Genomic DNA, 21,950 nt, shown 5'->3' with positions numbered 1-21,950 from the left:
AATTAGTAAGTATACATTTTTTGAGCCTTTTTAGAGAAAATCATATCATTGTAGTAAATTGTGCAAATTACTCGATGATGTCATGGTGACCACGCCCATAGCCACACCCCCACCGCCACAGGTATCTTGGCAGTTTATGGGAAACACTGCATGATTACTGTATCTGTAAAAATATTTGAAAAAGGTAAAAAAGCTAACATTAGCATGTCAACAGTTAGCATGAGTCAAATACCAAAATATGACAATGGTTTATTCCTGCAAATTAGCTGAAAGAGCCAGCCTTTTTGTTGGTAACCGTTTGCTGTCATGTAAATGCTTCTAAATAAGATGATGTTCTTAATTGACTTATACTGGATAAATAAAGCTGAAATAAATATATGTTAACTAGGCAGCACATGTGTATATACTATATTACCCAGTTAGCTTAGCGTTAGAGACAGGAACCGAAAGTCGGTCTGAGCTACACAGAAGACGACAATTGTACCGTTTGGGCATAAAGAGTTGATATTTTGTTACATGAAACAAACAAGTTTTAATAAGAGAGTTGATGTGCGTGTTTAAGCACCTTTCAGAGACTAATTACATTGGCGAAAATGACGCTGATTGGCCAAAATGAGCAGGGAAGTTGCGGTCATCGGACAAAGTTGCGAGGTCGCGGATAATTTGCGGGGATTTGTTGAATTTGCTTGAATTGGCGCAATGGCGACGTTGCAAATTCCTGGAGGAATTGATAGATATTCCTTTGAAAATCACTTTCTAGGGTTGCCTGTTGTGTTGCCCGACCAGACGGAGGCTGTGTTGGTGGGAGCAGCAGTCCTGGGAGCATGTGCATCTGGGGACCATGGCACTATACAGGTAAAACACACTGTGATATCACAAGACTTTGATGGATACTGAAATATCTATCAGAAAAGCTCCTTGTACAATTGGAGGAGTGCATATTTCAATAGAAAATGAGGAAAGTCCCAACTAATTTAAATATACAATACCAGTCAAAGCAATATACTGTTCTTAGAAAGAGAAGGTGCCTTAACTTTTGACTGCTGCTGACGTTTTGAAGTACAATATTCAGTGTTTCCCACACATTCATTTATTTTTGGCGGCCCGCCACCAAAGAATTATGTCCGCCACAAATAAATAAAATAAATGTTTAAATTTAAATTTAAAAAAAAAAAAAAAAATTATTTTTATTTTTTTTTGTCCTCTCCAGCTTCTCAGGCATATCATTTAGTTGATGTAGATGCCCATATCGACTGTTCAGATTTACTTTACAAAAGAGAAGTGTAGGATAATTCTCTTGTTGCCTTATTTGTATTTGACTTTATTAAATGTATTTATATTAGAAACACAACATGTGTATATAACAAAGGGTGCAAAGTCTGCAGGCAGTAGGAAACACATGGTTATGTGTAGGGAGTAAAACTGATGGCAGTCTAAAGTGGAAGATTTTTGGAGCTCTTTGTTCAGTGGATCAGATGTTTGATGAAGCTCTGTGTCTATCTACCACCACTACTGTTTTCTGTTTATTTGTTACTGACTGTGGCAGGACACCTCTGCCTCTGTTTCACTTTATGTTGCTGGTAAATAATATGGTTTTAGTAGTAGGCTAAAGTTAAATTATTTAGTATGCACTAATTAAAGGGGCAGAGCTTTGAGAAATTTTAGCTTTTATATTTTATAAGATATATTTTTTGTAAGAACCACAATTAATAAATATATTTCAGTGAATAACTTATTGTTCAAATCTGTATATAAATATGTACATAAAGTGTTGTAATTATATTGTAAAATGGATGGATGGATGGATGGACGTTTAAAACAAAACTATTATTAATTAGTAAGTATACATTTTTTGAGCCTTTTTAGAGAAAATCAAATCATTGTAGTAAATTATGCAAATTACTCGACGTCATGGTGACCACGCCCATAGCCACGCCCATAGCCACGCCCCCACCACCACAGGTATCTTGGCAGTTTATGGGAAACACTGATATTACAATTTGAAGGGTTTATCAGTTACTTTAGTTGTAAAGAAAAATTAATGAGAAAGTACAAGCTTCTGTTTGCACTGATTCAGTATTTATTTGCAATATATCTTTTATACAGTGCAGTATTATTCACACCGACACGTCATTAGGTGCCACTGTTTTGCTCATGTATCTCACTAAATAAGCTTCAACTAAATAAACTTAAAGGGGAACTGCACTTTTTGGGGAATGTTGCTCATCATTCACATACCTTATGTAAGACAAAAACACACATTTTTCTTTATTTTATATGCATTGTAACTTGTGAATAAACTTTAGCAGAAGTCAGCTAACAATGGGGCCAATGAGATAAAGTGCTCTAAAAACATCCAAAAACCTCCATGAACGTTTTATATACATGAGTAAGTATGTATGTAATGTAGTAACAAGCACATTCATAATAACATGCAAGCACACAGCGGTGTATTAATTTCACAGACGCATCATAACATACGAGCCATCCAAGACTACTTTGGTACAAATGATAATCCAGAAAAATGATCTACAAGTTTTAGAAGCGGTGTGTTAAACAGAACCAGCTTTAGTGAAACACTAAGCATCTTATAGCAGTATTGCTAAGTTCTAAAATAGTAATACAAACTATGAATGTAATATAATTGCTTACCGTACAATGTCTGCTCTCACTGGGATGCTGACTGATGGGATGTTAATATTGTACTGTTTACATGAAGAATTTATCATAATACACTTGGAGTTTGAAAAAAAGTAGGTCCATGGCGCCTATAATAACAATATTGCTATTACTTTGTTAATATTGAGTTCACAGGATGTAAATGAAGTATTATTGGCTGTTTTTGGATGGTTAGTTTAAGAGGGCTTTGTGGGCGCAATATTGTACTCCCATTAGCTGCATTGTTAGCCACCTCGTACTTGCCATATTCAACGACTTAGAATGCAAATTGGAAAAAAAACAACATATTTTTTCTTGTCTTACATAGGGATTGTGAATGATGGGCAAAATTCTAAAACAAAACAAAAAAAAGTGAAGGTCCCTTTTTAAATATTAAAAACACTGCTGTGTATTGCGGTGCACTTCACTACAACAGTAGTCCATCCATCCATTTTCTACCGCTTGTCCCTCTCGGGGTAACGTAGGGTGCTGGAGCCTATCCCAGCTGCACCCTGGACAAGTCAACACAAATATTCCTCCCACCTCCAAAGACATGTACTTGGGGATAGGTTCATTGGCAACACTAAATTGGCCCTAGTGTGTGAATGTTGTCTAATAAACATATTTATATATCGCTGTCAATGTCCGTTAAAATAGACCTAACAATCTAATCTGTCTGATGATATTAGTCATCGTTTTTTGATACATCAAAATGAATTGAAATGCCAAAGGTTTACAGCACATGTGTCAAACTCAAGACCCGGGGGCCAGATCTGGCTGCCACATCGATTTGTGTGGCCCCCAAAAGGGTGGAAATAATGTGTTAATAAAGTACCTTATCTTTTCTTAATAAATGTATTACAAACATAAAAGTACTGTGTGCAATTACATATATTTACATGTTAATCATCTCTAATAATAAAACAAAATATTATATCATACATTTCAAAACAATGTTTTTGATCAAATAAAGATAAATACTTAAAGGTCTACTGAAACCCACTACTACCGACCACGCAGTCTGATAGTTTATATATCAATGATGAAATCTTAACATTGCAACACATGCCAATACGGCCGGGTTAACTTATAAAGTGCAATTTAAAATTTCCCGGGAAACTTCTGGTTGAAAACGTCAATGGTTGAAGCGAAAGTATTGGGACACATTGTATCCCAATACAAACAGCTCTGTTTTCATCGCAAAATTCCACAGTATTCTGGACATCTGTGTTGGTGAATCTTTTGCAATTTGTTTAATGAACAATGGAGACTACAAAGAAGAAAGCTGTAGGTGGGATCGGTGTATTAGCGGCTGTCTGCAGCAACACAACCAGGAGGACTTTGAGTTGGATAGCAGACGCGCTATCCGACGCTAGTCGCCGACCGGATCGATGATTGGGTGAAGTCCTTCGTCACGCCGTCGATCGCTGGAATGCAGGTGAGCACGGGTGTTGATGAGCAGATGAGTGCTGGCGTAGGTGGAGAGCTAATGTTTTTAGCATAACTCTGTCGAGGTCCGGTAGCTAAGTTAGCTTCAATGACGTCCTTAACAACAGCATTGCTAGGCTTTGCCAGGCGGTACAGCATTAACCGTGTGGTTACAGGTCCAGTGTTTGGTAGTATTGTTGATCTTCTGTCTATCCTTCCAGTCAGGGGCTTATTTCTTTTGTTTCTATCTGCATTTAAGCACGATGCTGTCACGTTAGCTCCGTAGCTAAAGTGCTTTGCCGATGTATTGTCGTGGAGATAAAAGTCACTGTGAATGTCCATTTCGCGTTCTCGACTCTCATTTTCAAGAGGATATAGTATCCGAGGTGGTTTAAAATACAAATCAGTGATCCACAATAGAAAAAGGAGAAAGTGTGGAATCCAATGAGCCCTTGTACCTAAGTTACGGTCAGAGTGAAAAAAGATACGTCCTCCACTGCACTCTAGTCCTTCACTCTCACGTTCCTCATCCACGAATCTTTCATCCTCGCTCAAATTAATGGGGTAATCGTCGCTTTCTCGGTCCGAAACGCTCTCGCTGCTGGTGTAAACAATGGGGAAATGTGAGGAGCCCTTCAACCTGCGACGTCACGCTACTTCCGGTACAGGCAAGACTTTTTTTTTATCAGGGACCAAAAGTTGCAAACTTTATCGTCGATGTTCTCTACTAAATCCTTTCAGCAAAAATATGGCAATATCGCAAAATGATCAAGTATGACACATAGAATAGATCTGCTATCCCCGTTTAAATAAGAAAATTTCATTTCAGTAGGCCTTTAAATATCTGCTTGACTTGTGATTTCAATCCAACATTGTTCATGCAAAAATTTTACAGTAATATTTTTTTACAGCAAAATCCACTTTAGTACCGTTATTCACTGTAGAGCAATAATACACTATAAAAACACAACAACCGTAGATTTTAACGTATAAAAAACTAACATTAATTTTTCCGTAAAAAATAGTGGTAGTTTTTCCATTCCATTTAATTTAATTCCATGTATTTATTTTATATGCTGTGAAAACATTTAAAAAAAAAAACAAATATTACGGTAAAATTGTGGCGACTGAGCTGCCAGTTTTTAACAGTACAATCTAAAGATTTTGTTTTGCACAGTGTACATAAAAAAAGACATAATAATCAAATACATAGAGAATTATACACATGTTTTATACATACACATTTATATTCATACTGTGTATTTTTCACTGTTAGAAGCTATGAAAACAAGTTTGACACGCCTGGTTTACAGTGTGCTTGTGTACCTAATGTTGTGGCCATGGAAATCATTGGAGCACTGACTCACTGCTTCCCTCTACTGGGTGCAACACACACAACAAAAGATAATACACAACATTGCAGCGCTTCCACAGATGAGAGTCAGACTTGTGTATTTAAGACTTGCGCTGCTGAATAATCTTTTTCCCGGTCAAGTGATATCTGAGCGGCAGATCTAATAACAGCAAAGAATGGTGATCCTTTAAGCTAGATCCACTAAAAATAAGGCAATATTTTCGGGGCTGGGCCGCACCTGTCAATCTCTGCTTCCAACTGGCGAGTGCAGCCGACATTTGTTGTGTCTGTGCCGCCGAGCTCGCCGTCGTGCGGCTTTAGAAAGCAGAGAGGCCGCGCACTGCATAAGTCATAAGCTGAGCGGCGGCAGAACTGCTACAACCCAATTCTTTCCTCCAACTGGGTCAAGCAAGCGCACAACATGTTTGATTTGCACTTCTATTGCATTCCTTTAGGATGCAATGTCCAAAATGGCTAAGGTGGGAAAGGTCGTCGAGCCTGATCACAACCTTCAGAGGTATTTCATCCTTATTTCCTAAATTCTGTCAAGATACAAACATGTCCAATAAGTGATTTTACAGTATTGTATTTTATTATTAGATGTCAAATTGTCAGTAATCAAATACTATGGAATACTGCACTTGAATGTAATAACATGCAACCACTTTTACAGCTTTTACCAAAGAAAGTACAAAGTGTTCCGGCGCCTTGTGGACCACCAGAGAGAATACCAGACCCTTATGAGCACTTTTGAATCTGACTGTCCTTCACTGTGACGACAGCGATATACCTCAGGTTTTGTACGAACCGCCGTCTGGGTTGTCATACACATTAACAAGCTCATTAAGTGCCTTACAGAATCCCTCACGTTGATGATTCAACAGTAGGGCCTTTTTTTTAACGAGACAGCGAAATAAGCCACCGTGAGGTCAAAGAATTTAAAGCAAAGTACGAAAGCCGGTGTCAGGCTGGCTCCTCCCTCTTCTACAATCGCCATCTTCGTCTTTCATTAAGGTACACGTGATGTTAAATTGTCATTTATATGTATTTCACACTGTTTTATGCATGTAAAACTATAATTATTCTCTATAAACTGTATTTTGTGTTTATAGTTTGCGGTGTTTGGAACGGATTAACTGGATTTACATTACATTATTGATTAGATTTTCGTACGCTTCGGTCTATGTCTGACTTGCTTGTACTAGTGATCAAACTTTATTTATAAACCGCTTTTCCGTACATAAAAAAAAAATGCAACGCAAAGTGCTTTACAAAGTTAAAAACAATACCCCGATGACCCATATCCCCCATTATCACATACGTACGCACGGACACAGATACCAAACACAAACAAACACACACACACAAATACAATATATGGACAAACGATTGCATGGCTGAGTACAGAGGAGACATGTGAGTAAACACTATCACGGCAGCCATCTGCACCAGGAGGTCATCAGACCCTGGCCACCAAGACGCTGACACAAAAGTGCCCCCAATAACTCCTGAGGCAGATGGCTCATCTGAGGAACGGTGGAAAATAAAAATAATAAAACTTGTAAAATAGCAGGAACCATAAGTAGAGATAAATAATAAAATACAAATAAGACATAGAAAAAAAAAAAAGTATTTACAGTAAATAGAACTAAATAAAATATTGCATAACCAATAGGATAAAAAGTAAAATACAAATGACTTCAATAAAATAATTAATATTAGGTAAAAGCCAAATCAAAAAGGTGGGTCTTAAAATAAGCCTGTTTTCAAAAATATGAACGTTCTCCGCAGCCCCGAGGTCCTCCGGCAAGCTGTTTCATAGCCATAATGGTGGAAAAATGCCATCCCGTGACTGTGTCCTAACTTTTGGAAGAATTAGGAGATGAGTGCCGGAGGTTCATAGGGTAAAAGCAAATCTAAAATATAAGAAGGCCCAATACCATAAAAAATTTATAAACCATAAGAAGAACCTTAAAATGGATCCTGAAACACACGGGGAGCCAATGCAGAGATTTTAAAACTGGTCTTCTGGTCTTCGTCAGGACACGTGCCCCTGAATTTTGGAGTAATTGCAAAGGTGCAATAACCTTTTTAGGAAGACCATAAAACAGGGCGTTACAATAATCTATACAACTTGTAATAAAAGCATGCTTTAGCGTCTCTGTGTTGCCCTTAGAGAGAATTGGGCGAACTCTGGCTATATTCTTAAAATGATAAAAACCTCTTTTTGTTATATTTTTTATATATGGTACAAAACTAAGCTCAGAGTCGAAAACTTGTAGTGATGGAGTTAAAGACAATGATTGTAGTTTTGATATGCGTTCCTCCCCCAGGGCCGATGACTAAGACTTCTGTCTTGTCCTGGTTAAGCTGTAAAAAGTTATCTGTCATCCAGGACTTAATATCTGAGATGCAATTAAAAAGAGTATCAATTGGTCTTGTGATGTCCTACTGGACACTGGACACAATCACATATGTCTACTCAGCTTTCTTCACTGTCAGTCTTTTAATATACCGTAAATTCCGGACTATAAGCCGCTACTTTTTTCCTACACTTTGAACCCTGCGGCTAATTTATGGATTTTTGTTCACTGAGGTCCATAGTGCAAATACTTTTCATCAGGCACATGCAAAGACACTTGAATGGTGTGTTGTTGTTCGTGCTGTGGCGCTATCTTTTAGACGGGTTCGCTCACTGCAGGTGCTGCTAGCTAAATGCCTACAAATGTTTCCTTCTGTTTAAAGCTTTGACCCGGAAGTAGAAGTTTCGTTCTGTCTAGTATTCGTCCATAGCGTTTCTACTTGTATGGATTCTTCATGACTCAAAGCAACGTTTTTAAGTTTTGCAATATAACTAAAGCAATTCTGACTTACTAAACCGTCCCATGTGTGATGTCTGTAGGACGTTTTCATGCATATTTGTACGTGCTATTGTAATGTCATCAGGCGAGCGTCGCTAGCATTAGCTAATTTGGCAACACGTTTACAAGTGTCTGTGTTAGTATTATTAACTTACAATGGCATTCTGTTTGTATTGTTTCAGTTTCGTAAATTTCTCAGTAACCAAGACGTCACCGTGGAGTTATTTAATCTGTTTAGCGGATTGGAGAGCCAGTTTCCGCAGCAACAATGACATCTGTTTTGTTTGATCAGCCGTGTTACAGACACTGTTTGGAAAAAATTAAAGGCCTACTGAAACCCACTACTACCGACCACGCAGTCTGATAGTTTATATATCAATGATGAAATCTTAACATTGCAACACATGCCAATACGGCTGGGTTAACTTCTAAAGTTCAATTTTAAATTCCCCACGAAACTTCCGGTTGAAAATGTCTCGGTATGATGACGTTTGCGCGTGACGTCACTTAGTGAACGGAAGTATTCGGACCCCATTGGATCCAATACAAAAAGCTCTGTGTTCACCACATAATTCCACAGTATTCTGGACATCTGTGTTGGTGAATCTTTTGCAATTTGTTTAATGAACAATGAAGACTGCAAAGAAGAAAGCTGTAGGTGGGATCGGTGTATTAGCGGCGGACTACAGCAACACAACCAGGAGGACTTTGAGATGGATAGCAGGCGCGCTAGCCGCCGACCTCACCTTGACTTCCTCCGTCTCCGGGCCGCCGACCGCATCTATGATCGGGTGAAGTCCTTCGTCGCTCCGTCGATCGCTGGAACGCAGGTAAGCACGGGTGTTGATGAGCAGATGAGGGCTGGCTGGCGTAGGTGGATAGCTAATGTTTTTAGCATAGCTCTGTCGAGGTCCCGTAGCTAAGTTAGCTTCAATGACGTCGTTAGCAACAGCATTGTTAAGCTTCGACAGGCTGGAAAGCATTAACCGTGTAGTTACATGTCCATGGTTTATTAGTATTGTTGATTTTCTGTCTATCCTTCCAGTCAGGGGTTTATTTCTTTTGTTTCTATCTGCATTTAAGCACGATGCTATCACGTTAGCTCCGTAGCTAAAGAGCTTCGCCGATGTATTGTCGTGGAGATAAAAGTCACTGTGAATGTCCATTTCGCGTTCTCGACTCTCATTTTCAAGAGGATATAGTATCCGAGGTGGTTTAAAATACAAATCCGTGATCCACAATAGAAAAAGGAGAAAGTATGGAATCCAATGAACCCTTGTACCTAAGTTACGGTCAGAGCGAAAAAAGATACGTCCTGCACTGCACTCTAGTCCTTCACTCTCACGTTCCTCATCCACAAATCTTTCATCCTCGCTCAAATTAATGGGGTAATCGTTGCTTTCTCGGTCCGAATCGCTCTCGCTGCATTGTAAACAATGGGGAAATGGGAGGAGCTTCAACCTGTGACGTCACGCTAATTCCGGTACAGGCAAGGCTTTTTTTATCAGCGATCAAAAGTTGCAAATTTTATCGTCGATGTTCTCTACTAAATCCTTTCAGCAAAAATATGGCTGTATCGCAAAATGATCAAGTATGACACATAGAATGGATCTGCTACCCCCTTTTAAATTTAAAAAAAATCATTTCAGTAGGCCTTTAAGGTATGTAAATAAACATTTATTTTTAAAAAATATGTGTAAATAACTTACTTCACAACGCATATATTTGCAGCTTTTAATCCGGTGCAGCTAATAAATGTAAACTTTTTTCCCTTAAGTTTAGTGGATGTTGCTTATTCACCGGTGCGCTCTATAATCCGGAAACTACGGTAATTTATAAATCTATGATAGGGCTGGAAAGGCCACGTGATTTTGCAATGTATTGTGGGGGCTAGGTAGACATACTTGTTGGATAAAAGCGTTGTTTACAATGTGAAAGCGAGCGACAAACTTAAAATGGATCGTACAAAATACAAATAAAAACAAGGGATTGTACCGAGAAAGGTCGTGCCCCATTCCAAAGCCTTGCTACCTAGAAAAATAATAATAATAAATGCAGGGTTCCCCTAGATTGCCACTATATACCTGGCTAGGAGCGTGGTCAATATGACATCATTATATATGACATGGTCATTTTGATTTGCAATGATGCATATACTTTCTTTAAAAAGGCTAAACAAATGTTTTGTGTATATTTAAAAACAAATGTTATTAGTTATTATTAATGCCATTCATAATATTAATATTAACCTTTTTCTCTTATATCATCAGAACTCAGGCTGTACTTTAAATGTTGCAAATTAGTTTGCCAAATATGTAAACAGTCCTTTTGAGTTACATTTGTAAAAAACAACAACTACGTTTTGTTTATATTTTTCACAAAGAAGTCATTGTAAAATGAACCACACTAAAGAAAGTACATTACACACGAAGTGCACATTCATGTAGGAATCACGTTAGATTAATAATCTAATTTGGAATAAACTGAAAAAAACAATACATTTATGTAGAATGAAGGTTGAGTTGTAATGCCGCTAGCTTAATGCTATTGTACAATGGACTAGCTCATAGGCAAGCTAACTCAAATTAGCATGATAGACAATCATTGACACCAACATTCATGTCTATGGACAATTTACAGTCTCCAATGAAGTTTCACAAAAACAGACTATCCTTTAATCTCAGTCAAACCAGAATAATGCTATTTGGTAAGAGTAGAAAAGAGCATCATACATGATGCTCTTTTCTACTCTTACAAATAGACGGAGTAGATATTGAAAGGGTAAAAGAAACCAGATTTTGGGGAGTATTAATAGATGATAAAATTAACTGGAAATCTCATATACAAAATATACAACATAAGGTGGCAAGAAACATTTCAATAATGAATAAAGCAAAATATGTGCTGGGCCAAAAATCACTTCATATTCTCTACTGCTCACTAGTGTTACCATATCTGAGTTATTGTGTAGAAATAAGGGGAAATAACTAGAGATGTTCGATAATATCGGCCTGCCGATATTATCGCCCGATAAATGCTTAAAAATGTAATATCGGAAATTATCGGTATCGTTTTTTTAATTATCGGTATCGTTTTTTTTTTTTTTTTTTTTTATTAAATCAACATAAAAAACAAGATACACTTACAATTAGTACACCAACCCAAAAAAACTCCCTCCCCCACTCATTCACACAAAAGGGTTGTTTCTTTCTGTTATTAATATTCTGGTTCCTACATTATATATCAATATATATCAATACAGTCTGCAAGGGATACAGTCCGTAAGCACACATGATTGTGCGTGCTGCTGGTCCACTAATAGTACTAACCTTTAACAGTTAATTTTACTCATTTTCATTAATTACTAGTTTCTATGTAACTGTTTTTATATTGTTTTACTTTCTTTTTTATTTAAGAAAATGTTTTTAATTTATTTATTTTATTTTATTAGTTTTTTAAAAAAGGACCTTATCTTCACCATACCTGGTTGTCCAAATTAGGCATAATAATGTGTTAATTCCACGACTGTATACATAGCGGTATCGGTTGATATCGGTATCGGTAATTTAGAGTTGGACAATATCGGAATATCAGATATCGGCAAAAAGCCATTATCGGACATCCCTAGAAATAACTACAACTGTGTGCTTGATTCGTTAACCATGCTACAAAAAAGATCAATTAGAATAATACATAATTTTGGATATAGAGAACATACAAACCCTTTATTTATTGAGTCAAAAATACTGAAGTTCGATGATTTGCTAAAATTGCAAACTGCTAAAATGATGTACAAAGCAAACTATAACCTGCTACCAAAGAATGTACAACAATTCTTCTCTACTAAAGAAGAGAAATATACCTTAGAGGAAAATTGAATTTAAAACATTTGTATGCACGTACAACACTTAGAACCTTTAGCATATCAGTATGTGGAATTAAATTATGGAATGGATTAAGTAAAGAAGTTAAACAATGTACTGATATGATCCAGTTTAAGAGGTTGTTCAAATAAATAGTGCTTACAAAGTACAAAGAAGAGTAATTATGAGAAACACTTTCAACCTTATTGAAAATAAGATATTCTTCATCTCAGTATGTGTATCATGACTGACTTAATTATATATTACAAAACTGCTGTATTACTCATTCACGGATGTCAGTGTGCTACAAAAAGAAGTCAGTAAATGAACGTATATATTTGTAAACGCTCTGAAGTGGGAAAGGGGTAGGATATGCTTCTTCCTACTCTTTTTCGGACATGATGTAAAGTGAAATGTTATGAAATTGTGTGATGTATTATGCTGTAAGTGTGTTCATGTTCGAAATAAACTAAAGAAAGAGGAAGAAAGAAAGCTAGCATGCATATTTTTGGAATGTGGGAGGAAACTGAAGTGCCCGGAAAAAAAGTTAGATGTCATTTTCAGTAGTAATGTCAAAAGACTTAGGGTAGTTTCCACTGGCTTGAAAAAGAAATGCAGTAATTAGCTTAAAAATGTGCTTTTTAAACTTTCTCTCCTTACGGGTGTCCTCTGGTTTAGGTGCACAACCAGCTACTTCTGTCAGGCTATTTAAATGCACGTTTTTTCTCTCTAAATAAAGCAATGACAAAGATTTTTATGATATTTGAGCTGTTTTTCAAACTTATTATAGCCAAAAGTACGTAAATAATGGACTATAAACGGTATATCCATTTGTAAAATACATCATCTCATTCAGTAAAAAAAATTTAAATTCCATTCCGTTTTTTAAGGCGGTCTGTCATAACGTTTTTAGCATTCAATCAGACATTATTGTGAGGTTTTGTATTAGTGTTTATAAAAATAGATATACCGGCCCCCAGACACATTGTTTTTTCTCTAAATTTGGCCCCCGTGTCAAAATAATTGCCCAAACCTGATGTAGAGTCATGAAAATAAAGAAAACTCATTGAATGAGAAGGTGAGTCCAAACTTTTGGCCTGTACTGTTTTTGTATTTTCTTACTTTTAATTTAAAATTTTTGGTATACATAAAAATATTGATTGTTTAACGTCGTTAATGTTTGAACAATTGTAATGTAGCGTAAGTGCCTTAATTTGTATAGTTTTAATGTGTGTTTAAAGGCCTACTGAAACCCACTACTACCGACCACGCAGTCTGATAGTTTATATATCAATGATGAAATTTTAACATTGCAACACATGCCAATACGGCCGGGTTAACTTATAAAGTGCAATTTTAAATTTCCCGGGAAACTTCCGGTTGAAAACGTGTAGGTATGATGACGTTTGCACGTAGCGTCAATGGTTGAAGCGGAAGTATTTGGACGCATTGTATCCCAATACAAATAGCTCTGTTTTCATCGCAAAATTCCACGGTATTCTGGACATCTGTGTTGGTGAATCTTTTGCAATTTGTTTAATGAACAATGAAGACGGCAAAGAAGAAAGCTGTAGATGGGATCGGTGTATTAGCGGCTGGCTGCAGCAACACAACCAGGAGGACTTTGGGTTGGATAGCAGACGCGCTATCCGACGCTAGCCGCCGACATTGCAACACATACCAATACGGCCGGGTTAACTTATAAAGTGCAATTTTAAATTTCCCGCTAAACTTCCGGTTGAAAACGCCTTTGGATGATGACGTATGCGCGTGACGTAACCAGTGAAACAGAAGTATCGGTACCCCATTGAATCCAATACAAAATAGCTCTGTTTTCATCTCATAATTCCACAGTATTCTGGACATCTGTGTTGGTGAATATTTTGCAATTTGTTTAATGAACAATGAAGACTGCAAAGAAGAAAGTTGTAGGTGGGATCGGTGTATTAGTGGCGGACTACAGCAACACAACCAGGAAGACTTTGACTCGGATAGCAGACGCGCTAGCCGACGCTAGCCACCGACCGCACGGATGATCGTGGTGAAGTCCTTCATCCTTCCGTCGATCGCTGGAACGCAGGTGAGCACGGGTGTTGATGAGCAGATGAGGGCTGGCTGGCATAGGTGGAGCGCTAATGTTTTTATCATAGCTCTGTGAGGTCCCGTTATACTAAGTCGTTAGCAACAGCATTTTTAAGCTTCGCCAAGCTGGAAAGCATTAACCGTGTATTTACATGTTCATGGTTTAATAGTATTGTTGATTTTCTGTCTATCCTTCCAGTCAGGGGTTTATGTACTTTGTCTCTATCTGCATTTGAGCCCGATGCTATCACGTTAGCTCCCTAGCTAAGTTAGCTTCAATGGCGTCGTTAGCAACAGCATTGTTAACCTTCGCCAGGCTGGAAAGCATTAACCGTGTATTTACATGTCCATGGTTTAATAGTATTGTTGATCTTCTGTCTATCCTTCCAGTCAGGGATTTATTTATTTTGTTTCTATATGCAGTCAAGCACGATGCTATCACGTTAGCTCCGTAGCTAAAGTGTTTCGTCGATGTATTGTCGTGGAGATAAAAGTCACTGTGAATGTTCATTTCGCGTTCTCGACTCTCATTTTCAAGAGGATATAGTATCCGAGGTGGTTTAAAATACAAATCCGTGATCCACAATAGAAAAAGGAGAGAGTGTGGAATCCAATGAGCCAGCTTATACCTAAGTTACGGTCAGAGCGAAAAAAGATATGTCTTGCACTGCATTCTAGTCCGTCACTCTAACGTTCCTCATCCACAAATCTTTCATCCTCGCTCAAATTAATGGGGTAATCGTCGCGTTCTCTGTCCGAATCGCTCTAGCTGCATTGAAAACAATAGGAAAATATGAGGAGGCGATCAACTGACTACGTCACGCTACTTCCGGTAGGGGCAAGGCTTTTTTTAATCAGAGACCAAAAGTTGCAAACTTTATCGTCGTTGTTCTATACTAAATCCTTTCAGCAAAAATATGGCAATATCGCGAAGTGATCAAGTATGACACATAGAATGGATCTGCTATCCCCGTTTAAATAAAAAAAATTCATTTCAGTAGACCTTTAATTGTTCTTATAGAGGCTTTACAGTCACGTGATTTTATCACGTGACTTTGTGTTACGCCGCCATCTTGCCGGTCAACCGGTCAGCTCGTTCCTACGTGTTCGTACAGATTCAGTTTGATTTCTGCGCTACATTTTCACCGATTTCATCCGAATTTTGGCTGATTTGCTATCCAATGAAGTTGTGCATTTGGATGAAGAGTCCAAGAAACGTTACCGAGAGAAGTTGAACCTTGTTGGCACAAAGGATCCGTACCTTTTACCGAGAAGCATGCTAAAATCACCTGAGCATTTTGCAAAAGCCGACCTGCCTGATCTCTCATATCCAGACATTTATAATTACCTCGTCGATTCACCATCTCCGTACACTAGAAAGGACTTAAGGCATACAAGAGTCTGGATGCCTACAAGTATTTTACAGCAGGTTTTGTGCATGATGGGCTGATATGGCAGATTCCAAACAAGAATCGATTTCTTCTCATGACCAAGGTACAATCATTGGTACTTTAATCTTAATCTTAAACAGTGTGATTGTGAAAAAACTACTGAATGATTCTAATAAACTCACATTGTTAAGCTTTTTTTTTATTACAAAAGGCGTCCTGTTCAAAAATGCTTTTAATTAAAAAACTGTTTCACAAACTTCATATTGAAATTTTCCAATTTTTCTCTATGCATTACATAATTTCAAAAAACTACTATAGACTTTCTGAAACAGTTTTTTAATTAAGCATGTTTGAACAGGAGGCTTTTTGTAATAAAAGATTAGCCTGAAAATTTATCGTATTCAGTTTAAGGATGTGACCAAACAATATTATAAAAAAATTCTATCAAAAATTGCTTTGTAAAAACTGTTTCCAGGAGCTTCATATTGAAATCTGAAAAATTAATTCCTGCAATAAAACATTACATAATTTCCAACTATTCAGTATAGAGCTTATGAAACAGTTTCTACAAAAATAATTTTTAGAATTCATGCTTGATAATTAATTTTGGTTTCTTGCTCAAAATGAACCAGGTTTAAATTTTCAGGCTAATTTAATGAATGATTCATGAGAAAATTTACCAAATGCCAGGTAAAATATGCATAAATGGACAGTAAGAGGTCTAGCCTTGTATATTATATCCAAATTAGAGACTGATAATAATATAAGGTATGTCATATTATCTGTTTCAGGTAAAACACTCTCAACGGATGAATGATCCTCCCCTCAGACCTTGGGTAGCAATAGCGAAAGATGGTCAGATCCTGTGCTGCCACTGTACCTGCATGGCTGGATTGGGTGAAACATGTTCACATTCATCCGAGAACTGCAGCATCAAAGCATTCCACATGAAATGTCTTGGCATACGAGTCCCACAACGATGGTTTTGCCCTAACTGTAAGAAGTTGGAAGTAAAACAGAAAAAGTTGTTTCTGTTAAGATTCTTTCCTGGTATTTATTACAGAAAAAATATGGATGCAACATCATTACTCAAATGGTACAATTGGGTCGGATAAATTTGTAAGTGCGCATGACACTTGTACAATTTTATCTAATGTTGTGAAACCACTGTCATCAGATGACAATAAAGAGATGGGTATGATATTTTCCATCATGGTATACTTTTGTCTTGCGAGTCCAAAAACTCTCTCTACATGGATACGGACAGCAGCTAATCCTCTGGTGCCCTCAACATCTAGTGGATTAAGCTGCCTTCTTTTCGAATCTCAGCGTGCACCACATCTTCACCAGCGGGTAGTTGATCATTTTCACAAGGGACAGACTGGGAAATATTGACAAGTGCTGCTGCCAATGCCCTCTCGCGGTCTCTCTTACGCTGCTTGAGATTTTGTCTTCTCTCAAAGATCTTCATTGAACATTTGAGTTTTCGTTTGTGAGGTGACTGGGTATGCTCAAATATACTTGGCACATAGTCTGGGGATAGTGGATCTTCGCTTTTTGCACCTGAAACAAACAATCACATTATTCATAATGACTGCCATAAATAATTAAGCACGTTGTTGATGGGGATTTCATAACTTGACATATTAAAAAACTGAATAGAGTGAAATCATTCAGATACCTGCCTGTTTAAGTTGCTACCGTTTTTATTTTTTTCTTATTTTTTCATGATGCCTCATCTGATTGGCTTGAAAACTTTACCAATAAAAATGTTAACCTTTTGCCAATGGCTTGAAAACTTTACCAATGTAGATTTTACCTTGTGTCAAATGAAGTAACAAAAAGCCTCTTGTTCAAAAATGCTTCATTAGAAAAAAATTGTTTCACAAGGACCATCATAATTTTTTTTGAAATTTCCTAATGCATTCACTCATGATAATTAATTGTTCAATTCCAATATGAAGCTCAACATTTACATTGATAAAGTTTTCAAGCCAATCAGATGAGGCATCATGAAACAATAAAAACGGTACATAGCATCACACAGACAGAGGCGGGAACTGAAGAAATCATTCCATTCCCTGCCTTGCTGCCTTTCTAAAAATGCACCCAGCATTTTCAACAATCATATTTGTATCATCCCATATTGTATTATTTCACATTTTGTGAAACAAATCAGGGGTGAATAGTTTGTTTACATACCTGATATGAAGTGTTCATTGCATATCCATGTGTACATCGTAGGTTTCCATCGTTCACGACAAATCGCCGCGATCCGAAGCTAGGATTTGGTTTATCGCCTCGTCTATTGCTACATCCAACAGCACAGCAGGTTTCCGGCATTTCCAAGCTCAAATAGCAGCAGCTCAAACAAGAAAGCGTGGCACAACACCGGCACCGAACTGGTGACCGGCAAGATGGCCGCCAAGCTAATGTCACGTGGCTGATGACGTCAGCTGCAAAGCCTCTATAGGGCAGGGCCGACATCCGGGCAACTGAGCTACGTACGGGTTCTTCGAGCCATAGCAACCTGACTGGCGTTGAAAACAAACCGTCGCCATTACTCTTTAACCTGTCGACCTACGCTGATTAAACCCGTCATTCTGCCTCCAAAATGCCGAAAAACTGTGTTGTTTTTGGTTGTACTAACCACAACATGAAACAGGGAAAACAAAGGTCGTATTTTGTTCTGCCAAAGCGTGATAAAAGCCCACAGAGACGAGACAAATGGCTCGCAGCTTTACACCGGGAAAACGAGGACGGTTCTCACTGGAGTCCCCCAAAGTCCCGGGTCGTGTGTTCGGATCACTTCGTTTCTGGTAAATATAAGGAACAAAAATCCACCTTCTTAACCACAACTTGGCTATACCGTCCGTACTAATGTTGTACTTGTTGAATTTGTACCTTATAACGTTCGACAGCTGAAGTTGTTGTTGTACAAAAATAACATGCGGTATATACTATATAGTCTATAGCCTAGCTAGCTATTTTCGAAAACCGGTTTCGTTTAAATTTGCACTTAACAGTTGGGTTTTTAAAAACCAATAAACCCTATAATTTTCATGTTGCCGTTTAATCAACTTTTCAAGACAGTCGCAAAATGCTGTCTGCAAGACTTTTCAATACAAAGACATATTTTGTACATTATTCGCCTGCTGTACTGCGCCTTCATAAGGCTACAACTTACAAGGACCAGGCTACTAGGGGTCAGTCTGCTTTCTTTTGGGGTTTTTTGCTGGACATTCCAGTATTATTTACCCGTAATCTTGGTATTACTTTCCTTATAGGGTTATTTTGCCACCCCCCCCCCCCCCTTCTCTGTTTAAACTCTCCTTTGTTGTACTTAAACAATACATGTAGCCCTCAAATCTCTCAATATTTTTTCCCTCCCAGGACGACCTGTAAAGAATCCCATGCACACTGATTATGCACCATCCATCTTACCTCAACTGCCACAGAGTGGAGAGAAGGCATCCCATAGGATGGACATTTACGAGCGACATCAACTGACAACTTCAAAGCGTGAATCGGCAGTAGTGAACCCCTTAACCACTGATGCAGCAGGTAAATCTGCCTTTGTGTGCAGCACAGAATTTGCAGATGAGGCGGTTATGTGGCCTGCACGCTGTTCATGCCACACAACACTGTGAGATTGGGCACGTGTCTGCTGCTCAGTGTAGTCTACCTCAGCAGCACTGACAATAGTATTGGTCACAAGCTCATCACATTTGGCTTTCAACTCTGATATAGTTAAAGTTTTATTTGGTCTGTAGTATGAACGTAGGGGGCGTGGCAAAGAAATTCTTGGGGTAATCACTCTCTTAGCCTTGAAGTTAATGGAGGTCTCCCTAAATAGAGAGAGGGCAACTGGTGAATGTTCAACTGACATGCATAGAGAATGGAGGAAGGCTGTCTTTTCTTCATTTGTGGGGGCAGACAGCTCAGAGGTGGGTCGCCTCTTGCGTCCTGTTCCAATTACTTTTGTTACTGCTTCACCTCTATAAATGTTAATATCCTTGATGGGGGCAGTCTGCACAGTCTCAGTAAAAAAGTTGTTCCATTCACATGGACGGCTGGTACAGGCAAGGCTTGTGTATCCCAGGTGAACAACAGCCTCAATTTTAAAGAGCAATGCAGCCACATGGGAACAGGATTCACCCAAACTGAAAAGGCAGAATAGAAATTCAATTATTTATTGATTAATTTCAGCATGACAATACACAAGGGAACATAAACAGCTGGCTAACATGTGTTCTGACTGGGTTTCCCATAAGGAACTAATTAACATCATATATACTGTATATGAAAATCAAAAGAGAATGTAACCGATACCAAAAAATATATAATCTGAATACATAAATTCTCAATTTATGTAAATAGAGCTGATAATGGGGAATGTAAGAATTGAAGGTATGATAACAAAGAAAGTAACTGAACCACTTTGTCATCATTTGCTGTATACATTGCAGTTTGAATTAAAAAATAAAAATAAAGACAATATATTATTATATATTATTCAACATACCCTGCCATGCAAGTACATTGGGCAGCCAAAACCTCCCCTCCGTCATGAATCCCCACCCACGGCTGGTGGTTAGGGTCATTCATCCGCTGCGATGGTCTAACACTGGCTTGCAGGATGGTCACTGATGAACAGGTTTTGAGGTGCCTTACAGTTTGAACAAATCCAGCTGCGAAGTAACGATGAGCTTCCAGTGATTTGTATGCCTTCATGGCCTGATGAGTGAAAACGCCTGTAATGATAAATATATCATTCAGTTAAAAAAAAGAAACAGTAATTCAGCAAATAATGATATATTTACATGATAAGTCATAATACTTAACTGAATTTGAATCGGCTTTCTATAGATATGAAATAATATACCTGGTGCGCTTGTGAGGTAGACATATAGATTTCCAAATTCCATGTCCGGCCATTGTGTAGGATTATCAATCCACGCATCTGCTGGAAGGCGGTAAGGGCAGTCGTTTAATCCAACTACAGAACATTTTAACTCGTATCTTAACCTAGCCTCACTGGAAAGACTAGTTACATAATCATACGCCATTTAGAACAGTTTAAAATGCCGTGAAACCTCGTTAAATGCTTTTTCTGTCAATGCTGTGTTCGCTGTGAGCTGGTTTGTTTTCAACGAATTCAATATGGCGACCGGTTGCTAGGGGATTGGTAGGCGGAAGTGACGTAGGTCCGCCCTCGACATTCCGTGGTTGTACAAGCCACGGAAACTGTAAGAACGCCTGAATATTGTGCTGCATACGGTCGCACACTATGCCAACAATTTCAACAAGAGAACAGCAGTTCATAGGTGAGATTGTGCGTGTGTGTAGCACTGTCTGTGCATGTTCTGACGTTGACTTTGCCCCTACCAAAATGGCCGCTATGTAGGCACGCGCAGGCAATCTAGTTAATGTATATCTGTGAATAACGCCATTTTGGCAGGAACAAGCGCAATCAAAATATTGGTTTCTTGTTTTGCCAAACTATGGTAGACAGCTGTTGTGCGCCGGGATGCAAGAACCAACGAGGAGATGGGAAGGCGAGGGAATTTTACCGTCTTCCCAAAGATCCTGAAAGACGACAAAAGTGGGTTGCAATCATAAATCGCGCCAGAAGCCAGTGGAAGAAAAGTGAGCCCTGGTGGGAACCCTCCGACAACGGAGTTCGTCTGTGTAGCGAACACTTCATATCAGGTGCGTAATATGAAGCTTTCTTCACTTGAATATTGTGTATTTCATTTCATGCTTTGTTGTTGAATAAAATAGCTAACTTAATCTATATGGAAAAGTGTAACTCGTCATACCACAACTTTCGAGCTCGTATCTCGAAATTAATTGGTACTCGACCAATCCCAAAACACAACAAATTTAACACTTAAGACACTTTACAAATACCCACACTCTTTCACCAGTGGGGTCAAAAATAACCCCAATTAAAATCGGTGCGTTTTTGCATTTACTGGGTGGTTGTTATTCAAAATCTTAAAAACGAAGAGTTGTAATGTTTTCATATTTCAGTTATTCCTCATACAATATGTTTGTGACATGAGGAAATTTGCATTTTAATTTATTTTTAGGAATTGCAGTTTTTGTATCACTACCCAATTTTTTTTTTACAAGTGACCCCAACATACTTGCCAACCTTGAGACCTCCGAATTCAGGAGATTGGGGGGGTGGGCTGGGGCGGGGTTAAGAGGGAGGAGTATATTTATAGCTAGAATTCACTGAAATTAAAGTATTTCTTATATATATATATATATATATACGGTACTACCGTTCAAAAGTTTGGGGTCA

The 21,950-nt window shown here is 38.1% G+C and overlaps 2 protein-coding genes across 9 annotated transcripts in view; one reads left to right on the top strand and one right to left on the bottom strand.

The window, feature by feature from the left end:
* The window catches only part of fggy (FGGY carbohydrate kinase domain containing), a 94,358-nt gene that overhangs the window by 44,239 nt on the left and 28,169 nt on the right, over positions 1-21,950 (top strand). For 2 of the 7 annotated variants that reach the window (XM_062070091.1, XM_062070089.1), the window contains exons 14-16: positions 761-855; positions 5,896-5,957; positions 6,114-6,237. In XM_062070091.1, coding sequence (XP_061926075.1) covers positions 761-855; positions 5,896-5,957; positions 6,114-6,216 — 260 coding nt within the window. In that variant the 3' untranslated portion in view covers positions 6,217-6,237. Of the gene's footprint in view, positions 1-760; positions 856-5,895; positions 5,958-6,113; positions 6,238-16,428; positions 18,457-19,030; positions 19,202-21,148; positions 21,350-21,950 lie in introns of those variants that run through there. The other 5 variants (XM_062070090.1, XM_062070085.1, XM_062070088.1 and 2 more) reach the window with 5 other exon arrangements.
* The window catches only part of LOC133664977 (uncharacterized), a 40,600-nt gene continuing 37,596 nt past the window's right edge, over positions 18,947-21,950 (bottom strand). Inside the window, exons 3-4 of one of the 2 annotated variants that reach the window (XR_009828660.1) lie at positions 20,163-20,391; positions 18,947-19,800 (exon numbers count right to left, since the gene is read on the bottom strand). Coding sequence is in view for 1 of the 2 variants with exons in the window: in XM_062070092.1 (XP_061926076.1) it covers positions 20,259-20,391 (133 nt within the window). In the remaining variant the exon portion in view is untranslated. Of the gene's footprint in view, positions 19,801-20,051; positions 20,392-21,950 lie in introns of those variants that run through there. The other variant, XM_062070092.1, reaches the window with a different exon arrangement.

This window comes from Entelurus aequoreus, linkage group LG14 (assembly GCF_033978785.1).
Source record: "Entelurus aequoreus isolate RoL-2023_Sb linkage group LG14, RoL_Eaeq_v1.1, whole genome shotgun sequence".
NCBI classification, from domain to species: domain Eukaryota; kingdom Metazoa; phylum Chordata; class Actinopteri; order Syngnathiformes; family Syngnathidae; genus Entelurus; species Entelurus aequoreus.
The sequence above is the reverse complement of the archived record's forward strand: the minus strand, read 5'-3'. Positions and strand labels throughout refer to the sequence as shown.